Source organism: Nomascus leucogenys, chromosome 10 (assembly GCF_006542625.1).
Source record: "Nomascus leucogenys isolate Asia chromosome 10, Asia_NLE_v1, whole genome shotgun sequence".
Lineage (NCBI taxonomy): Eukaryota > Metazoa > Chordata > Mammalia > Primates > Hylobatidae > Nomascus > Nomascus leucogenys.
Window position 1 is genome coordinate 9,737,243 of NC_044390.1, and position 22,241 is coordinate 9,759,483.

At 38.3% G+C, this 22,241-nt stretch overlaps 1 protein-coding gene across 2 annotated transcripts in view; it reads left to right on the forward strand.

The window, feature by feature from the left end:
* NTN4 (netrin 4) overlaps positions 1–22,241 on the forward strand; it is a 130,091-nt gene that overhangs the window by 66,827 nt on the left and 41,023 nt on the right. For both annotated transcript variants that reach the window (XM_030819798.1, XM_004089146.3), the window contains exons 4-5: positions 7,874–8,000; positions 10,585–10,773. In XM_030819798.1, the coding sequence (XP_030675658.1) occupies positions 7,874–8,000; positions 10,585–10,773 (316 nt within the window). The remainder of the gene's footprint in view (positions 1–7,873; positions 8,001–10,584; positions 10,774–22,241) is intronic.

Below are 22,241 nucleotides of genomic sequence, written 5' to 3' on the forward strand. Positions count from 1 at the left end.
AGTTTTATTTATGAAAGTGTTATACTGAAGAGACTTGGCCAAAGTGGACCCCTCAAAATCCTTCTGCCGAGGGTCTTACAATAGCATAGTTTAAGGGTTAAGATGAGGATGCTAGAGTGAGACTGCTAGAGTTCAGGTAGCTTTACCACTTATTGGCTTTGTGGCCTTGGGCCGATTACTTAAACTCTTTGGGCCTTCATTTTCTCCTTTGTGAAACTGGGCAATAATAGTTATACCTACTGTATGGGGTTTTCGTGTGAAGGAATTGAGTTAATATTTATACAATGCCTAGAACGGTGCCTGGGTATATAGTAAGAGCTACTCAGTGTTAGTTACTATTACTATTGTTGTTGTTATTTATCATCAGGTCCATAACTGACCCACATTCCTTGAGCTTACAGTAGATCTCCCAGAGATGACCACTATGCATGAGGACATATTTATCAACATGCCTTGCCCAGGTATAAGCCTGTATACCCCTTATAGGAAGCAAACTGGACAAAGCTAAATGTGACAAGTGAAATTATCTCATTCCCACTTCAAATGCATAATTATCACCCTGCCTTCTTGGCAGTTTTAAAAATGAGACTAAGCTCAGTAACTTGAGTTCTCAAGGCTTCATAATATATATATTCCCCGAATGAAAAAAAATACACATTTATTGGAAACCCATTGTATGTCAGTTACCGGGGATTCAAAGACATTTAAGCCACTATTTGTTCCCTGCAAGGTCTTACAATCTAGTAGAGAGAGGCGGATAATGTATGATTCCCATGCTGTACACTAAATGCCGTTTTCTTAGGGAATTTGCATTGGCTCCATTCATGGTTTTTTCAGGTCTGTCCATCAGAGCAAGGTCTTGGCAAATTAGTGAAGTAGGCACAGTTTGTTTTTGGCTGCTCTCTCCCCTTAAGACATTCCCTTTCCCTCCTCCGGGAAGTCCCAGTTCTAGGATTGAAAACATGATTATAATCTCTGCTGACATGTTTTTGCTAATAATATAAGGATTTGCCCCTCCTGAGGGTAAATGCATTTTTGTAAGGAGGTCTTGAACCTAAAACATCATTCTAGAGCTAAAGGAATGAATTTCTACAGAAAGAATTTCAGGTTACAGCTTAGCTGGGGGAAATGAAGCCTTAAGTACTGGCTAATTTTTATTCTTTAATCATAATTGTTTTTACCCTGTGCCTATCTTTATTTTATTGCCCATGCTTTTTTGTAAGTAGGTTTCCTCTAGTGTTCAAGTATAGACCAAAGAATAAGCAGTAAAGCTTTTCATTTCTGCTTGCATTTTTACTACTTATATTATTGGGCAAGGGTTTGAAACACTCAGCCTTCAACCTATTTTGCCCCATTCTGACAGTAGGTTTCAGGCCTCCTTTTCACCAAACTCAATTATTATGCTTGATATTCACCATAGAACTTCCACTTCTTCTGTTAAATTAAAACATGCAAACCTTTAATGGGAAAGGGCATATTTTATTCATTAATGAAGAAACATGTTTTTATCACAATGCTTTCTATTCAAAGGTTGTGTTGTAGCATTTGTTGTGCATGTTTTTGTCCTGAATAAGAGCAGCAGGTTCTAACAGGCTAGCCCATTATTAGAATTTATTTCTTTTCATGAATAACAAGTTCATTATTTTAGAAGTTTAATCCTTTTCTCTAAAAGGGGCATACTATCTCTTTAGAAATTAATCAGTTTTTGCCTTCACATTTGGTCTTCAATTGCTGTATAGCGTTGTTTCACTCTCTAAATTATGTGTCATAGCTATAGATGTCCATGAATTGCTGCAGCTGCCGTTAAGGGGGCATTTTTCTATGGTCCATAGAATAAGCACTGTTGTATCCTCTTTTCACAAACATTTTTTTAAAGTTCCCGTGATGGTCTAAGAGAATATTTATTTTCAATTGGAATTAAAAGTTGCATGGTAATGAATTGAAATAAAATCATGTATATAAATAATAATGGCACAGTAGCACAAGGAAATTACTCAACTGATGAAATTCAAAGATTTCTGTGTACTTTGCTCTAAAACAAATCTTTTTTTTCATTAACTTTCATTATAATTTTTAGTAGGACATGATCAACAAGAGACTCAAACAATAGTTGTTCCTTTCTTTCTTGGAAAGCAATTGGGAAGCAAATTTTATCAGACATTCCTAGAATAATTTAGTTAATGTAAGTCCTTCAAAGCATTAACCAGGTGGATTTTCTGCTTTTGTAATTCCATTATGGTCAACGTCTGTGGTAAACATCACTGGAGATAAAGTACATCTTTATTTGGGAGGAGGAACTAGAATAACATTTAGTCCAAGAGTACTGTAGTCACAAGCAATGGGAAACATGCAATAGAGAGAGAAGAAAGCTGAAGGAGAGAAATAAAAAAGGATTATATTTATTTTCATTTAAGTATAGTCAATATAGATGAATGAAAGTCTGTCTTCAGAGACTATTAGTATTTATTTACTTTTCCATTTGTGTCACATTGGGTAGTTTCTGCAGGAAAGTGGAAATACTCTCTTAGCTCTTCCTTGTTTGATTTTCAGATGATTCCAGGAATGTTCTGCATTGGTGAAGTGGCAACAGGACCCAGCTATATGTCATTTAAGCCTAATCTGGGGGCTCAAAAAGGATTTTGGGTAGTTCCTGCAACCAAATAGTATTTACAATACAGAGAAACAGGCCTTCAAATCATAGAACCTTAAGACTAGAAGCAACCTAAAAGTTGTTTAAGCCAGTCTTCCACCCAATGTTTAAATATTCTCCAACAATCTTGGTAAGCGTCCATCCCATATGCTTGATGCTGTCAATGACCAGCTTCCCACAACCTCCTGGCTGGTCAGTTTCAAACTCAACCACATGATTGCTGACTACTGAAAGCCTTCTGCCCCAAAAGGAAGGACAATGAAAAAGCAGCTTTTCTAGGCAAGTCCCATGTATCTTCCAGTTATGAATCTAAAAGATAATAATTTCCCCATTTCACCTCCCCCTGACCTAAATTCTTACGTCTCTTGCCTCAAATATGAGGAAATAATATTTTCTCTTCCATGCCTATTTGGCTTTAATATATGATATTATCACCAAAGTAAACAGCTCTTAACAAGCATGCTGTTCCAGTAATTCCTTGACTGACTGGTTCAATGTGTGTATGAGTCCCTTCCTGTAAGATAAATGTGCTAAAAATGACTGGCAAGTGCATTAATATTAGTAGCAAATAAACTCAACTAAATATGAGTGTGAAAACTTTTGACATTGGCAGAGAAGAGTATTCTTAGCATAACAGGGAAGTTTATGGAAATCATAGAATATCCAAAATTCTATTCACCTCTTGGGTCATTAGAAGTTGTAGTTTTGCTGTTAAGGTAAATTACTCATTTTTTAATTAGATAACTAGACACCGCTTTTCTTCAACTAAACCTTAAATACATAATCCCATTTTCCTGCTCCTTATCTAGTTCATGTTTGTATACCAAACAAGAGCTATGTTTAAGCTATTACTAAAGTTTCCTTTTTCTGGGTTTTTTTTTTTTTCAATGAAGACCTAGTTTTACTTGCACATTTTTCACGAGCATCAAATAGTGGATGATCTTTCAAGCTTGAACAGCAACAGTTGTATCGCTGAGGAAGGATTTCTTGTTTCAAATTGTCTAGGTAATGATTTACAGCTATTTTGGGTAATTCTCAAAATGACAGCTCCTTGAATTTTTCTGTAGCAGAAAAATTTGCTGGGCTAGCATCTTTCAGACCCTGGGAGGTTCATCCTAATTCTTGGCATGTGGGATCAAGGGAACGCTCTGAAATCCTCACTGTAGAGGGAATTGACCTGTCCAACATTATCTTGTGATACATGTGAATGTTTGATGAGGTAACTCTAAATGTCTGCGGACTCCTGAGGCCTGGGATTTGTGGCAGGATGAACCCATGTGTTGGGTGATATTACGTATAGGCCTTAGGCTTTCCAAGACCAAACCTGATAAATTGAACCTATGATGATGGTTGAGCTCCTTTGAAGAGGACTCACAGTACTTTGCAGCATCTATCTTCATACAGTATTCAATAAATGGTTGTTAAAAAGTGGAAAAGAGGGCCAGGCATAGGGGCTCATGCCTGTGATCCCAACCCTTTAGGAGGCTGAGGTGGGAGGATCACTTGAGCCCAGGAATTGGAGACCAGCCTGGGCAATGTAGTGAAACCCTATCTTTACAAAAAATACAAAAATTAGCTGGGCATGGTGACATGTGCCTGTTGTCCAAGCTACTCAGAAGACTCGGATGGGAGGATCACTTCCACCCAGGAATTCAAGGTGTCAGTGATCTGTGATCACACCATTACACTTCAGCCTGGGCAACAAAGCAAGACCCTGTCTCCAAAAAAAATTAAAAATAAATAAGTAAAATTAAAAAATGGAGAGGATGCAAAAAAACAGTACATAAGAATTAACATGCTGATATAACGGGAAAATCAGGAAAAAGAAATTAACAACCTTTTCAACTTCTGAGTATTTTCAGAAAATACATGTGGATGCCACTGGTTATCGTTAAGGCATGAGCTGGGGGGAAAGCTGGAGAAAAAACCGTAAAAGGAGAAAGGGAAGAAAGAACATAACAGGCAAGACAGGAGAGAAGTAGAAATAATTTTTTTTAAAAGAGAAGAAAAGAAAGTATATTTAATATACCTTTCACATCATTTTCTTACTCAAAAATCTTCAATGGGTCTGCATTATTTACAGGATAAATTTCAGCCTCTTTAAGCTAATGTTTAGTGTGTTCCGTGATCTGGATTGAACCTACCTCTCGAACACATACCTCTGGTTTATTTATTGACTGTCCCTGACTATTCCTTTAGGGTTTTTATATTCTTGTCTTTGCTCCCCAAGGAAAATCCCATGTACCCTTCAGGACACAGACTCAGGGACTACACTTAGAAGTTTTATACAGACAGCACTAATTAACCTTGTTTTCTATCATATTTACTTTACACCCCTTAACATTTTCCCTAATGCCCTCCTTAGATAGAACTCCCTTAACAGCAGGAACTCTGACTCCAATTCTATCAATTATTTATGTGTTTTTTATGTATGTTTTGCTTTTTTGTATGTGGGTTTTTTTTGACATGTAGGATTTAGACAATTACAAAACTGTTTTTCCTACTAGTCTCCATTGTGCTACTATGTAGTCTGCCAACCACATAAGGATGTCTTCATCTTACTAAATTCTTCAGCCTCGGAAGATTTTTCCTACACAGTCATTTTTTCAAAGACTCCCTTTTCTTTGAAATCAGAATTTAGTACTACAAGTAAAACAAAGAAATCATCAACTTTTCCTGAGAGCCTTTGCAGAAATCTGCCACATAGAAGTTATTTGATTGACAAGAGTTTATATTTTTTCATGATGAGAGAGAACACTGAATTTAAAAAGGTTCAATAAAAATAATATGACTGAGGCACCTCTACTTCATATATTTTATAATAAAAAATGGATAGGAAAAATCAGATACCCAGGAGCTAGGATGAAAAAAATCTCATTTTTATAGAGCAGTAGAAGTTGAATTCCTGCAGCTCTCAAAATTTAAGTGCAGATTTGTCTTTAGAGCTTACCTGGATGTGTGAATGGAGATTTGTAGTGAACCCTTATAGTTCCATGGAATTTCGATACATAAACATTTCATATCAGAGAGCCATGAAGAGAAGGCCAAGAAGGTAGATTATTATAACTCAATTCATACTTGGGCATTCTAAGACCGAAACCAGTGAATTGAATCTATAGTATTAGTTGCATTTCTATAAAGAAAATTAACAAAAATTTTTGCAACATCATCTTTTTTTCAAGGAGCCAATTTACCCTATTTTTAAAAAATCTATATATTCACTAATCCCTGAGAATTAGAAGAACTTCTATAATTTTCATGAAGCATGAGAACCTTACATGACAATACACTGAAATGAAATTTAGCAAGATGGCCACCAACATATTGCTTATGAAATTTTCCAGCTAACTCTTAGGCGTCATGTTCACTCACACGCAGCCCGAAGTCCTCTCAGCCCTGTGTGTAACTCCTGAACTTGGACATTATGTGAGCATAAGGCCCATAGCAGTCATATAGCACACTCGGATAATTGCACAGGCCATTTGCAGAGTGCCTCCACCAGTGTTAGGAAAGTATTAAAAGAAAGAAGGTCCTGGATGAGATGACACAAGTTACTTGAGTGTTATCTTAGGTCAAGCAGTAGTACATCAGTGTATCGGTGTGGCTGTTTTCAGGTTTGTTGAACTTTACCTTAGGGACTCATTTTGGTTTGGCCACTCTGAGCACATGTCATTTTTAGTAATTCATTTTTTGTCACAATCAAAATATTTCAGATGCATTGAAATAAACCTAGCTCACAGATTCTCCTTACACCTTGGCTCATTTTGTTTCCTTTTCCTGAAAAGTTTCTTCCCTTCTGTCTGTTAAAAATGCCACCCATGTGTCAAGGGCCAGCTCCAATCCCCACCTTTCTCATAAAGCCCTCTACAGCTGTCAACCTGTGGTGATTTCTGCATCTTTTGAACACCGGCATTATTTTGCTTCTTAGGTATTTGTTTATTGTCTTGTTTGTCTGTTATTTTCTTCTATGTAACTCTTTTTTCTCCAGCTATTATATATTTTATCTTTCTTAAAGACAGAAAAGTTTTCTAATGCTTTGTGTACCAAACATGGCCTAGCATAGTGACTCTCCCTTGTAGGTACCCATTAAATATTTGTTGACTAGTTGATATAATTTGTTGCCTTTATGTTACCTTTAACACTGTTTCTCAAGGAAAAAATATAAAACCTCATAGATCCACACTTATGGACCCCATTCTGAGCTACTTTGCAAACCTTTCCTTTGTACAGTCATGACATCATATAAATAAATGATCTTGGTACTGGAATGCATCTTGGTTGAAATTCATTGCAAGTCTCAGTTATCAGGAGATAGTTCAGATGATTCCAAATATTAATTTTTAGAAGTTATCAGTCAAATAATACAAAAAATATTAAAATTCCCATGTTTCTAAGAATTCTACTGAAGTATTTCTCTCTGGGAGAAATACTATTTAAATAAACCCTATACTACTCTGAACTATGGGGAGGGAAAAAAAAAAGCCCAGTCATTAGGACAAACTGTATTCAAAGCCCTAACAATATACATATTTTGACCTTTCAATATTACTTCTGGAAAATACATTCAAAGGAAATAATTAAAGATGCACTCAAATACTTAGCTACAATGATATTCATTATAGCATTGAATATAATATATACATATATTTAAAAACCTAAATTACAATAAAATAGGTGGCCAGATAAATTAATTGTACATCATACAGGGGCGCCATTAGAGGGTGTATTATATGAGAATATTTAACAAAATGGAAAGATATTCACAATATATTATGTGAAAAAGGTTGTAAATATAATTTTTTTAAGTACTGGAAATATGTGCTCCAAATGTTGATATTAATGTCATTTTGCAATGAGATTATGGATTTCTAAACTTTCTAGAATGAAGGTATGTTACTTTTGCATAAAGAATTTTTAAAAATTAAAGATATTAAAAACTTAGCCAGTACTTTAGAATTCAAGTGCTTGCTCAGCCAGTACCTTAGAATTGCTCTGTAGGGTCATATACCCTTTGGCCAAGAAACTATATTACTTAATCTCTTGAATTTTTCAAAAGATTATAAGACAAACTAAAGAAAGCATCTCTCCTCTTGATGGCTAACTTCTTCAGAAAAGTGAATGAACATCTTATGACTAAAGCCAATCCATGAGATGAGATTGTGGGAAGCATGTTCTTCTTTGGCGACATTTGTGCTCATAGCTCTCACTTGATGTTGCTTGTAGGTCCATGGGAAGTGTATGTGTAAGCACAACACAGCAGGCAGCCACTGCCAGCACTGTGCCCCGTTACACAACGACCGGCCATGGGAGGCAGCTGATGGCAAAACGGCGGCTCCCAACGAGTGCAGAAGTAAGTAACAAGCCCACGATACTCAAAAGCTTTCTTTATAAAGTCAGCTTATCTGTGGACTCCTTGTTGTCTCTAGAAACACAACACAAAGTGGTAGGTGACAACACTAGAACCTACACAAACATAGCCATATCACTGCCCACTGAGGCTTCAGCCACTGAAAATAGTTACTGTTCATTACATTGCCAATGTGACTGTTTTGCCAAGAATATGTTGCCTATTTGCTTGGACACTTTGTGGGAGCTAAGAACCCTTTTATAATTTGACATAATAAAAACAGGAGGGTGGCTCACACCTGTAATTTCAGCACTTTGGGAGGCCGAGGAGGGTGGATCACTTGAGGCCAGGAGTTCAAGACCAGCCTGGCCAACATGGTGAAATCCCATCTCTACTAAAAATACAAAAAACAAACAAAAAAAAAAAAAAAGAGAAAATTAGCCAGGCATGGTGGCATGCACCTGTAATCCCAGCTACTTGGGAGGGTGAGGCACGAGAATCACTTGAAACTGGGAGGTGGAGGTTGCAGTGAGCTGAGATCACACCACTGAACTCCATCCTGGGTGACAGAGGGAGACTCTGTCTCTAAATAAATAAATAAATAAAAACACGAGTAGACACAAGAACATCCGATTCTGTTGTACAATTACTCTCATTGCTGAGATGGTGAATTATAAACATGAAAATAGCTATTTTGAATTCAGTTCTCAAAACTACCCGATAAAGCAGGTGGTGTTAATCCCATTATAAAGATCAGGAAACTGAGGCTCAGTAAGACTAAGTGATTTGCCAAAGTTAGTAAATGATAGTTGGGACTTGATCCCAAGTCTCAAGACTCCAAATTAGGTACTTTTTCCCATAATACCACATTGCCTTTTTTTTCACTTTATGATGCTTGAAATGAAAGATTAGATTTGAAATTAAGCCAGTAAGTTAAGAATGAGATTTCCCTACAAGGACTAACTAACTTGAGGTTTGAGGCTGGAGATTAAATAGGAAGGTAAAAATATAGGAACATGAGCCATTTTTTTCTTTGCAATTTAAAATGTTCAGAGAAACCCGCATGCCCATCACAATGCTAACATGCACAAACCTCTCTTTTACAAGATTTAAAAGCAGTTCTGTGGGTAAAATTGTGAGAAGTCTCTTCCCATACGTAATTTGGAGTCATAATTGATTTGTTTTTGTTTCTAGGAAATGTAAAGGACTTCCTGTAAGAATAAATCTTAAATTATCTTGTAATATACTTTTAAAAGATATGAATCTGGTCAGAATTTCATAACACATCAAGGGAACAATGAAAAACAATAGCACAAACATTTTCAAATACATTTGACCTCCACAAAAATCTGGATTCTTATCCTAAATCACTCATGAAGAGAATCTAAAGAATTTCTCCTGAATTCCTAGGGTGCCTTTCTGGCTCTTTCCACAGAAATCAGCTGCCTATCTAAATACATATAGAACACAGAGACACGTCACTTGATGCTATTGACTTACAATCTTAGAAATGCCTTTGAGGAATTGTTATATAATAAATACTGCAGGCCTCTTCTGCAAGAAAATTGAGGCTTCAATAGGAGTCCACCTTCTACTCACCAGTTCAACAGCTGAAGAATAGTACTTCATGAAAGATTAATCAATCTACTTGCCAACTTACTAAGCTCTGTCCACTAGAAGCTTCCTTCCAGGCTCATTAGTAAGGATGAATTCATGCCTGCATCTGCAATATGAATGCTCATTTCCACATAAGGCCTGACAATCTCAGCTTTTCTTAGCAAGGACAGGAGACCCACAGGGATGACCCTTGAGAAATAACAGGAATGGGAATTGTGAAGTGTTACCAAAAGAGAGGATAAAAACTGGTGGTCACTCCTGTAATCTTTCCATAATAAATGTCAACCCCCATTGGTAAGTTCATCATCATATCTCTGTCCAACTAGACAAATCTATACTTTGTTGATTTTCATGCATCTCCTGAAGCTTATTTTTTTTAATTAACAGCCTATAATGAAAAATTGGAAGGCTACACAAGAAACTCTTTAAAAAAAAAAAAAAGTAGTAACCTATTGAAGTCAGGGAAAACAGGGTAAATGGGGATGCCGAGGCTAGATTTCTCAATGGATACCTTTCTATATTGCTTTGATTTTTGTATTGTTAACTACTGAGAAACTAAAACTAAACATTAACAATCAGTTTATCCTATTTTTATTTATTTATTTTGAGACAGAGTCACCCTGTCTCACCCAGGCTGGAGTGCAGTGGCGCAATCTCGGCTCACTGCAACCTCTGCCTCCTGGGTTCAAGCGATTTTCCTGCCTCAGCCTCCCAAGTAGCTGGGACTACAGGCGTGTGTCACAATACCTGGCTAGTTTTTTTGCATTTAGTAGAGATGGAGTTTCACCATGTTGGCCAGGCTGGTCTCAAACTCCTGGCCTCAGGTGAGGTCTCGGCCTCCCACAAGTGCTGGGATTACAGGCGTGAGCCACCACGCCTGACCAACTCATCCTATTTTTAACTACCTGAATATGAGATAACCCATCACTTTATTTTTACTTATGTTTCTCTCCATGCTTCTTATTTCCAGCCTGCAAGTGTAATGGGCATGCTGATACCTGTCACTTCGACGTTAATGTGTGGGAGGCATCAGGGAATCGTAGCGGTGGCGTCTGTGATGACTGTCAGCACAACACAGAAGGACAGCATTGCCAGAGGTGCAAGCCAGGCTTCTATCGTGACCTGCGGAGACCCTTCTCAGCTCCGGATGCTTGCAAACGTAAGTAACCTGTGGTTTCCAGAAAACAGGCTGATTTGTACAAGAGATGAATCTCTTTATCCCTCATTCTGCTAACCCAAGAGAAGGAGGTCATTGAGGTTCTCAGATAATACACTCACAGATATCAGTTAATTTCTTCATCGATAAGAGGCAAGAATTTTCAACCCGTTGGGTGAAAACAGTATAATATTCATCAAAATAATTTCCTTTCTCACTCTCCATAAAGTAAAATTATTTCCTGTAGCACCGCATTTTGGAAAACAGGATGACTAATAAAAGAGAAAAAGGAGTGATGAAGAGGGAGAGCTATTTAAGATCTTAAGACTTTACTTGTGAGTAGAAGGTAGGCAATAAATGGACTAAGCTGATGAAATAAAGGGTAGTTACTGCACTTGGGTTATTCTTTTACCTTAACAGTGAACTTAAACATGAAAAAAGACTAGTTTCGGTTTCCTTATAAATCCATTTTGATTGACACTGCTCTAATGTATCCTCTCTATCATAACTGATTTAGGAAATCATAATTTTATGCTCTCCCCAAAAATACTAAACTCTTATAGCATGGGTTCTGCTTTTTTATTGACATAACTCTGAGAAGAGGTTTATTTGGAGGCCAGGCACGGTGCCTTATGCCTGTAACCCCAGCACTTTGGGAGGCTAAGGCAGGCAGATCGCTTGAGCTTACAACTTTGAGACCAGCCTGGGCAACATGGCAAAACCCTGTCTCTACAAAAACTACAAAAATAGCTGGGCGTGGTGCTGTATGCCTGTAGTTTTAGCTATTTGGGAGGCTGAGGTGGGAGGATGGCTTGAATCCAGGGGGCGGAGGTTGCAATGAGCTGAGATGGTGCCACTGCACTCCAGCCTGAGCAATAGAGCCAAACCTTTCTAAAAAAAAAAAAAAAAGAGAGAGAGAGAGAGAAAGGAAAGGAAAGAAAATAAAAAGGGGTTTATTTGAGAAAAGAATAGAATTTGAAAAGATCTACCCAATTCATAGGACATTATCTGAAATATGTGAATATAAAGGGTGCATGCAGAGCTTACGTAAATGTCAAATGGGGATGAATAGCTCATCTAACCACATCAGTATTTACCGTCTATCAGCTCAGAAATCATCAGATAATAGAAGCCACTCAAGACTATTAATGGAGATTGATGATCATGCCCTTCCTTTCCCTACCAAGGACTCCATGTTCTAGCTCAAAAACAGTGACAGGAAGAAAGCACTACAATGGGAAATAAGCATTTAAAACCTTGGGGTTATGTGCGAGTTTTTTAAAAGAAAAACTATATTGCTCTTTAGAAGTATTTTTTAACATCAGGGAGAAGATATCAATGTGCAATTCGAACGGGCTTGCTTGTTAAAAGCTTTTTCTCTTAAATAATGGCAGATAAAATATAGTACTGCTCACTTTCCACACCAAGCCCCAAATCTGGATCTGTGTCATAATATTTCTCCCAGCATCCTGTTTTACTCCTGCTCCTTGTTTGTACTCAGACTTTGTAATATTTAATAGGTTTCAAACATATGTAGATTCAATGCCTTCACTGCCAGTTGCCAGCTGTGTGACCTTATGCCAGCTATTGAAGCTCTTCGGACTTCCCTTTCTTCATATGTAAAATTTCTGCCTGTAGTGTAATGAGAACTATATAAGACAAAGTATGTATATAAGATAAAAGGGTTAGCACACTGCCTATTGTAGAGTAAGCCCTCAAGAAACGAAAACTAGGCCAGGTGGGGTGGCTCACATCTGTAATCACAGCACTCTGGGAGGCTGAGGTGGGAGGATCACTTGAGCCGAGGAGTTTGAGACTAGCCTGGGCAACAGAAGAAGATCCTGTCTCTATTTTTAATTATTATATTTAAAAATAACAATAAAGAGGCCGGGCGCAGTGGCTCACGCCTGTAATTCCAGCACTTTAGGAGGCCGAGACGGGCGGATCACGAGATCAGGAGATCGAGACCATCCTGGCTAACACGGTGAAACCCCGTCTCTACTAAAAATACAAAAAATTAGCCGAGCGTGGTGGCGGGCGCCTGTAGTTCCAGCTACTCGGGAGGCTGAGGCAGAATAATGGCATGAACCCAGGATGCGGAGCTTGCAGTGAGCCAAGATTGTGCCACTGCACTCCAGCCAGGGCAACAGAGCAAGACTCCATCTCAAAAATAAATAAATAAATAAAATAACAATAAAGAAATAAAAATGAAAACTAGTATTATAATAACTGTCATGTCCTATAAGCCAGAAGGTGGAAAATAATACTGTAGGGTTTCTACTCTTTATTGATCAAAAATACCTTATGTTAAAGATAGTTACTTCCTTAAAATCTGCAGCTCCTTAGGGTCTAAGATATAGATCCTAATCTCCATGTGCTAACAAAATGGTCTCTGCTTATAATATTGCTTCAACCTAGAACATAGTTAGTCCTGACACCATTTTGTACATAATATGTTTAAATGAATAGATATATATACGTGTGTATCCCATAGCCTCAGACCACTAGTAGAAATGTCTAAAAATGGGAATGTCTGAACTACTCAGCAGATAAAAGAAGAAAAATAAGTTGTCATTAACTTGGGTAAGTTGTCTTGTAGGGCAACAGGTAACATTTTCAAAAAGATACTGTTATATAGCATTTCCTTGAAACAGTATGCTGTACAGTACACCTAATGTGTTCATGTATTCATTCATCCAGTTACTTTTATTGAGGGCCTACTATGTGCCAGGTGCTTAAGATGCATCAGAGAATAAGACAAAGATCCTTGCCCTCAAGGAGCTTATATTCTGATAGAGGAGACAGACAAGAAATATAACTAATAAGTGAAATATACAGTATGCGAGAAGTTCATAAGGGCTAGTATCATCAAAGAAGAAAAAAATAAGAGGGAAGGGATCCAGGGAGCCAAGGGCTTGGGGTGTGAAGAGGAGTGGCAGGGTACAGTACGGGACAGGATGATGAGGGAGGCCCCAGCACTGGGAAGGTGAGATTTCAGCAAAGAGTTGAAGACAGTGAAGAAGTTCGCCAAAGAGTTAACTGGGGAAAGAACATTCTAAGGAGAGGGAATACCTAAAGTGAACATCTTAAGACAGGAAGGTGCCTGATGTGACAAAGGAAATAACATGGGGGTCAGCGTGGCTGCATCAGAATGAGAGTTGGGGGTGTCAGGAGATGAGACTAGAGAGGTGACTGGGGAGGGGAGAAAATCTAATATGTACTGATGGGCCACTGTAAGTTCACCAGCTTTTACTTGGAGTAAAATGATGAGCCACTGCAAGGGTTTTCAGCAGAGAAGTGGCATGATCTGACTTAGTTTTCAAAAGACCGTTCTTGTGGTACACAAAGGCAGCTCAATTCATATTGAACTTGCACTTTCAGCATTCAGCTTTAGTTGAAGTTAGCAACCAAACTAGTGATTCTCAAAGCGTGGTTCTTGGACCAGCACCATCGGCATCACCTGGGAAATGTGTTAGACTTGCAAATTCTCGGGCCCTGAGACAGATCAACTGAATCAGAAATTCTGCAGATGGGGTCCAGCAATCCGAGTTTTCACAAGCCCTCCAGGTGATTCTGATGCACAGTAAAGTTTGAGAAACACTGATCTGAATAAAGCTTCCCCCCCCCCAAATTTTACATTGGTTAACAAAGCCAGTTTCTAACCTTTTGCTAACATTTGAGCCTCTTCTATGTGCTGGTGTAGCAAACAGCTAGTCACTTCCATTAGAATAAAGAGTAGAATACCAAGGGGAATAGTGCAAGAAAATGTTGGAGGATTGATTGGGGCTAGATTTTAGAGGGCCTTAACTGCCAACCTAAAAATGTTGGTATTTATTTTCTAGGGTACTAGGAGCCATCACAATAATTCAGTTAGTATAGTGTGATATATTTGCAATGTATTTTAATGATGTGTAGCTCAGATTAATTTCAAAGCATTACGTATTATTCATTGCATTTTACTTTACTGATTTTTTAATTGTTTGGCTTTGTAAATTCATAAGGTAGGTAAATGTACAAAGAACTAAAACAGATAAGGTCCTTTTATAGTGCCTAAGTCCGACCAATTAAAAACAGAAAAAAGAAAACGTTTACTGGCAAAGTTGGAGCCAAAATAAATACCTTTTTGTTTATTTTGTTTTAGTTTTGTTTTTTGTTACTGTTCTATGTTCAAGCTATGGCTCATATTCTTAGTAAATGTAAAAAGGTCACCAGCCCTTTTTACATTTTAAAGCTTTTTAAATCCTAGAACACTCATAGCTTCAGAGTTTTATAAAAAGAATATGAAAGAGGAGTTAGGAAAAAAAGGGACCTCTTGTTAGTAGTTATTGTTACTTATACAGCTCATCTAGAGACTTGTGCAAAACAAGTTTTATAGGTTTTGGTTCCCAAACTACCAGGTCTGTGAAAAACATAAGTAAATTGTGAGAATGCAGCTAAAATTAAACAACACCCATAACTTTTTATTATTTTTTCAATCCACAAAATTGTCTGAACATTCGTCAACGAACTTGAGCAATTAGAATATTTTTTAAAGCTTATTCTTTCACTCAACTCATTCTTATTCAGTGCTACTGTGTGCTAGCTGTGCCAGTTCCTAGGAATTGCAACTGTAAGCAAAAGAGACACAGTCTTTTGACAAAGCTAACAAAGTCTAGTGAGTTATCTGTAATGTATACATACACATATGTGTATATAGGCAACTAGTGGTATACACACACGCACTCATACACGGAAGTATGGTAAGTGTTGTGTTACAGAGTGTGGAGGGGAGCACATCAGAGGGGCAGTTAGCAGGAGTGGAGTGTTCTGAGTTTTGAAACCTGAGACCTGAAGTTTAATGGAAATTATCAAAGCATGAGTAGAGATATTCCCAGCAGAGAGAAAAATCAACAGGATTTGCCAAAAAGGAACAGAAGGAAGAAAGAATATAGCATATCCTGACAACTGAAAAAAGTTCAGAATGGCCATAGAGACAGGAAAGAGCGAGGAGGTGGTTAAAGCAGTGTGAGGATGGGGGAAGTAGAGCAGGTAAGTGGTTGGCTGAAAGTGCCTGCATCTCGGACATCTCAGTCAGGGAGCAAGAGTAACTCTCGAGTTGAACTACCAACAAGTAGCTGATAATCAGTCCATGTGCGTCATCTACCATAATTGCCTGGTTGATATTTATAGATATAGCCAAGTATATTTATAGATAATACCCAAGTACCAGAAGACCAAAGGCTCCAAAGTCATTTCAAGGAAAACTCCATCAAGACCACGTTAAAGTACTCTTAAAAAAAATGCCCTGAAACATAATAAGGTAATTGTAACATATTTGTCTGTAATTCTAACATGATTGTAACAAATTTCTGATCCCCTTGTGTTGTTATGGATTCACCTACATCTGGCTACTGAAAAACTTGAAGCTAAAAACTACTACTACTCAGTCATATTAGTAATCATTCCTAGTTAACAAATACTTGGATGGTACTTAATGCACCAAGTAGGAAAATTATGAAAATAACCGACACCAATTTAGTTCTTTTAACATAATGTATAGGAGGTAGATGGGTTCATAGGGAAGATCTGTATTTCTTTCTTTCTCTCTCCTGATCCCTGGGTTGGCTTCCCTAGGAAAGCCTATCTCCATTCACTTGATGACTATTCTAGGATACATTTGGGGCAGAGATGCCTGTGTCTGCTTCCCTAGCTTACGTTTCCTTACTGGCATCTGCTTCCAGAATATTATTCTGGTTCTTCTCTTCTCTTTTTCTGAGCCTGCAGTAGATCCCAACATTTATCGGCACATCCAGTTCTCTCTACCTACGTACTCTCTTCCTACGTTGTTTGATTGGCAGTATGTTTGAGAGCATTTTCATTACTCCTTAGTAGTATTTTCATATCATTAATTCCCTCCTTAGTAGATGTATCCCTATGTCACCTCTTTGTCACTGCTTCAGTTATAACTGATAATAAAGCTTATGACAAATAAGTTAACATACTTAACATTTATTAAGTACTTATAATTACCAGATTTCATGTGAGGTACCAACAGCGATATTCTTATAGCTAGATGTTTTCCCCCCATTATTTCCCACTTTACTTTTATGAGGAAGGTAGTATCAAGAAAACAAGTTGATATTTTAAAAATTTAAACTATTTCAGTATGTGGTTCCATCAACAACATGTATAATGTTATTCAAAATAACAATTTTATTATATTTATTTTACTGAGCTTACCAAGGCAGAAAAGCAAACTGCTACTCTGTGTGTGGTCTGCAGACCAGCCGCAATGGCATCATCTGGTTGCTGATTAGCAATGCAGAACCTCTGATCCCACCCCAGAGCTATTGAATCGTAGTAAAGGTTCAGAGTAGCCAGGCATGATGGCGCACAGCTGACATCCCAGCTCCTCAGGAGGCTGAGGAGGGAGGATCACTTGAGCCTCGAAAATTCGAGGCTGCAGTGAGTTAGGATCATGCCACTGCACTCCAGCCTGGGCAGCAGAGAAATTTCCCATCTCTTAAAATTTTTTTTAAGGTTGAGAGTGCTATTGAATGCTTTTCAACAAGGGTTCTATGCACTTAATCTACAGTTAAACTTTTCAGAGTTAGCCAGAACAGCCTAGTTAAGAAAACATCCAAATTAACGAAGGTGTACATCTCTATTTGTGTGCATATAGACTTAGAATATTTTAGAATAAATTATATAGAGGTTTACTGAGAAAAAATGGAAATCTGAATAAATATGTTTCTGTGGTACAGCATTTTCCAGAGTTTGATCTGCAGAGCTCTAATTCCATGAAATGTTAACAGAAATTATGTGAGGGGAAATTTTGCTATGGCCTTCAAATTTAGGAAATAAATTAATCAAAGGTTTCTTCACTTTAGGATGTCTCAGAGCCTAATATGCTAATGTTTGTTATAAACCTGTTTCTGAGTTTTGACATCTCTCCAATTTAACCAGAGAATGCTTTTCTTTCAAAGCATCTTTTGGGACCCGTGTTCTATGGCACACACTGGAAAATGTTGTTATACTGGCCATATCTATATGAAGACTTTACTTGGGAAGACACATCCTAGAAGATTTTTTTTCTATGTATTTGTTCCCCATTTCCAAGTGCTAGAGCCTACAAATGCGTATCAAGGAAATAATGAAGCTTACATTTCTATCAGTGAAATAATCATAAACATAATATTAACTAGGCCTGGGCAATCTAGTCTATTGGACTGCCAGCACAGCAGTGAACATATGACAGCCCTTTTCTTCTTCTCTCTCTTCTTTTCCAGTTTTTATCTATCTTCTCAAAAGTTAGAACCGGTCCAGGAGTGGTGGCTCACACCTGTAATCCCAGCACTTTGGGAGGCCAAGGCCGGTGGATCACCTGAGGTCAGGAGTTCGAGACCAGCCTGGCTAACATGGTGAAACCCCGTCTCTACTAAAAATACAAAATTAGCCGAGCATGGTGGCAGGCACATGTAATCCCACCTGCTTAGGAGGCTGAGGCAGGAGAATCGCTTGCACCTGGGAGGTGGAGGTTGCAGTGAGCCAAGATTGCACCATTGCACTCCAGACTGGGAGCCTCCAGAGCAAGACTATGTCTCAAAAAAACAAACAAAAAAAAAAACCATTGAAAACCTGAAGCAACAGCTGAGATAAATTTACTAGAAGCACATAAGTTGTAGCTCAGTTTAGTTCAGAAAACATTTATTGAGTGCTTCCCCTGTGCCAACACTAAGTCTGTGAAAATGAGAAGATCTTCCCTAAGAGACGTTACATTCTAGATGGGGAGAAATGTATAATAATAGATCATTTCAGTACTCTGTGGTGGTGATGATGATGACAATATCATAGCAATTGCTGACGTATATTGAGTGCATACTATTTTCTGGTCACTATACAAAGGGCTGTGTATGTTTTCACTTTTTTAACTTTCACTAAAGCACTTCAATGTAGGTAACATTATTACCACCCATTTTACAAGAGGAAAGTGCAATGAAAAAGATACAGCAAGTGCCTTAGGGAGAGTGTGGGGGTGAGTGAGGACAATTTAGGGAAGACTTCCTTGAAAAGATCCCTCCCTACTTCTTAGATGGCTGTTTCTGTTTTTTCCTGTAAAATTGCTGAAACACAGTTTGTCCTGCTTTCTTTTTTTTTTTTTTTTTTTTTTTTTTTTTTTTTTTTTGGTTCTTTTGAGACGGAGTCTCTCCCTGTCACCCAGGCTGGAGTGCAATGGTGCAATCTTGGCTCACTACAACCTCTGCCTCCCAGGTTCAAATGATTCTCCTGCCTCAGCCACCCGAGCAGTTGGGATTACAGGCGCTCGTCACCATGCCCAGCTAATTTTTGTATTTTTAGTAGAGACAGGGTTTCCCTATGTTGGCCAGGCTGGTCTCGAACTCCTGACCTCAAGTGATTCACCTTCCTCGGCCTCCCAAAGTGCTGAGATTTCATGCATGAGCCACGGCGCCCAACCAGTCTGTCTAGCTTTCTAATCTCAGTTGTTTTTAATCAGTTGATCTAGAAAATGAAACAAATTGATGATGTTCTTCCTCACAGCATCTGTGATACATGTAATAAAATACTTACCTGGGCGTGTTGATTCATTCAACAAATATTGATGGCATTAATCTTGGAGTTTTGTTTGCAGTTAGGTAGCTAGTTTCCTGCCAGGTAAGCCAAGGACTTACTGGTTCCATGAATGTTCTAGGAGATTTTTTTTCCTCCCACTCTCCTGAGAAACACCATGCTAAATGCTATGGTTCTTATGTGTACATTTTTACTTAATGGTTATAAATTCATCAAACCTGAAGAAACGAGGCCCTGAACCAAATCTTCTAGCCAATAGATTTATTTCTTGTGAGCAATTAAATCATCCCTGTTCTCACTTCCTCTGTATTTCAACCTTAATCAGAGTCTACTGTTGGGCCCAGCACAATCAACTACACATTACCATGCCAAGAAATCACTTCTGAGGATTCCAGGGATGTTGTTTGTTTTTTTAAGACTAGGGAGATCACTGAAACTGAATTTATTTCTACAGCTTAGGAAAAAAAAATTTTTTAAAGGACAGTGCATTTAAGGTCTGTAAACACAAGGGAAAACATGAATCTCTCCAGCTGAACCTAGGGCTGAGAACAGAAATGGAAGCTCAAAGTGACTCGTTGCTAAGGCACAGAAAGAAAAAGGGGAATGTAATTCTCACTGTGTACTGAGGCACTGTGAGGACTCTCATCTCTCTGTTCTAAAAGAGGATAGTCTCTTTTAGAGTAACTCACTTGAAACCTCTAAAGTCACCTATGTGACTTTGGTAACCTATAACACGGGTAGATTTTTCTATAGCAGGCATATTTTAAAAATGTGACAGCAGGGGTGATGGCTCACGCCTGTAATCTCAGCACTTTGGGAGGCCAAGGTGGGCACATCACCTGAGGTCAGGAGTTCAAGACCAGCCTGGCCAACATGGTGAAACCCCGTCTCTACTAAAAATACAAAAATTAGTCAGGAATGGTGGAGGGTGCCTGTAGTCCCAGCTACTTGGGAGGCTGAGGCAGGAGAATCACTTGAACCCAGGAGGTGGAGGTTGCAATGAGCCAAGATTGCACCACTGCATTCCAACCTGGGCAACAGAGGGAGACTCTGTCTCAAAAAAAAAAAAAAAAAAAAAAAAAAGAGAATAACCTTCCTAGACAATTGTGTACTGGCTTTTGCGCCAGTGTTCGTGGTGGGAGGGAACCCTAACCCGATTCACACCATTTAGCAATTTCTGTGGTTGAAACATTCTCACCACGGCCAGTTTCAAACTCTCAGGTCATTTTTCATCAGGAAGTCAGACTCAGACTCTGAGTCAAAAGTAGAATGGTTTGGAAAAGGTCTTGCCTCCACTTTCACAGCCCTACTTCTCTCACCTCAAGTCATTGGTTCCCAAACCTGGCTGTGGGTCAGAATCACCAGGGAGCACTTACTCAAAATATGCAGTTTTAGAGTCCTGCCCAGAATACACTGAATCAGAATCTCCAACAGGGCGTCCGGACAGAAATCTGCATTCCTTTAAAAAGCATCGTTGGTGATTCTGATTCAGCCTTTTGGTCTCCTGGCCAGCATTTGAAAACCACTGCTTATAGCAGTCTTGTCTCTAGCATAAGCTCTCTTAAAAAAAAAATTAATTAGCTGAGCATGATGGTATGCACTTGTAGTCCCAGCAACTCAGGAGGCCGAGGCAGGAGGATCACTTGTGCCCAGGAGTTTGAGGCTGCAGTGAGCCATGATCACGCCACTGCACTGCACAACCAGGGTGCACTGCACAACCAGGCAGAGTGAGACCCTAAGTAAAAAAAAAAAAATAAAATCCTCACTTTAGAAGAATACACTGTTTGAAACAGGTGTTTAAGGAAATGCCGTATAACAGAATTAACTCTTTTTAGGAAACAACCAGTTAATTCCTTTGCAATAAATTTATTGACTTTTATGCCAAGACACATATTTTAAACTATTACATCGTCTTTCTCCATATTAAAAGAAAAATCAGAAAATGGAAAAGAAAGCAGAATTCATTCTCTGTCAAAGTAAACAACCTCTTGAAAGATTGGCATGCCCTTCCTTCCTCCCTGATGGGCCAAAATAAAAATGTAGTCAATTGCCTTTTAGCACAGAGTGAATAAAAATAAACTTGGTCTCCCTGCCCTAAAACCCAAACCAAGCATTTACCAAGATAGCATCTGGTTTCATGGCTACCTACCGAAATGAACCAGCTATCTTTGTAAAGAAAGGGTTATATGATCCAGATCTTTTTTTTTTCCTTCTTTCTGGCTTAGGTGAAAACTACTCAACTGATGGAGATGCAGGTGCTTTGGGTGGATGACTCTCTTGCCTCAGTCTCTGTTGCCATTCTTCACACTCTACTCAAATAGCCCCTTCTCATGATGCTCTCAGGAAGAGTCTCTGCATTTCTGTTTGCACTGATCTCTGTTGAACAGTTATTTCATTTTACCTCTTGTATAGTGATGCTTTCATTTCAGTCTATCTTTCAAGTACAATTTTTACACTAATTAAATCCAGAATACCTTACCACAATTACACATGTAAGAACACATAAGCACCTTTCATTTGTTTATTCTCATGCCTGTGAACCAGTCCGTTCCTTCCCAAAGGTTATTGAGGTCTCTTCAAATAGTAACTCGTGGGCTTTTTCTTTCAAATTGTAGGTTTGGCAAAGTCACATGAGTTCATTTTATACCATATAAACAACATAGACATCCTTGTTTTATATTGAAAGCAACTGTGAGTGATTCCAGCACAGAATCAATATGAAGTAACTGTTTGTGGAAACCACACTTTAAATAGAACAGTAACTTGGCAGTAATAGTTGGGAAACTTTAATCTCAGCATTTTTTTTTTTTAAATCCAAGAAGTAAAACCAGAGTTTAAGAAGCGAGAGAAATAGAGAAAATAGATATGTCATAACATAATAATCATACTAAGGCAATCCTTTA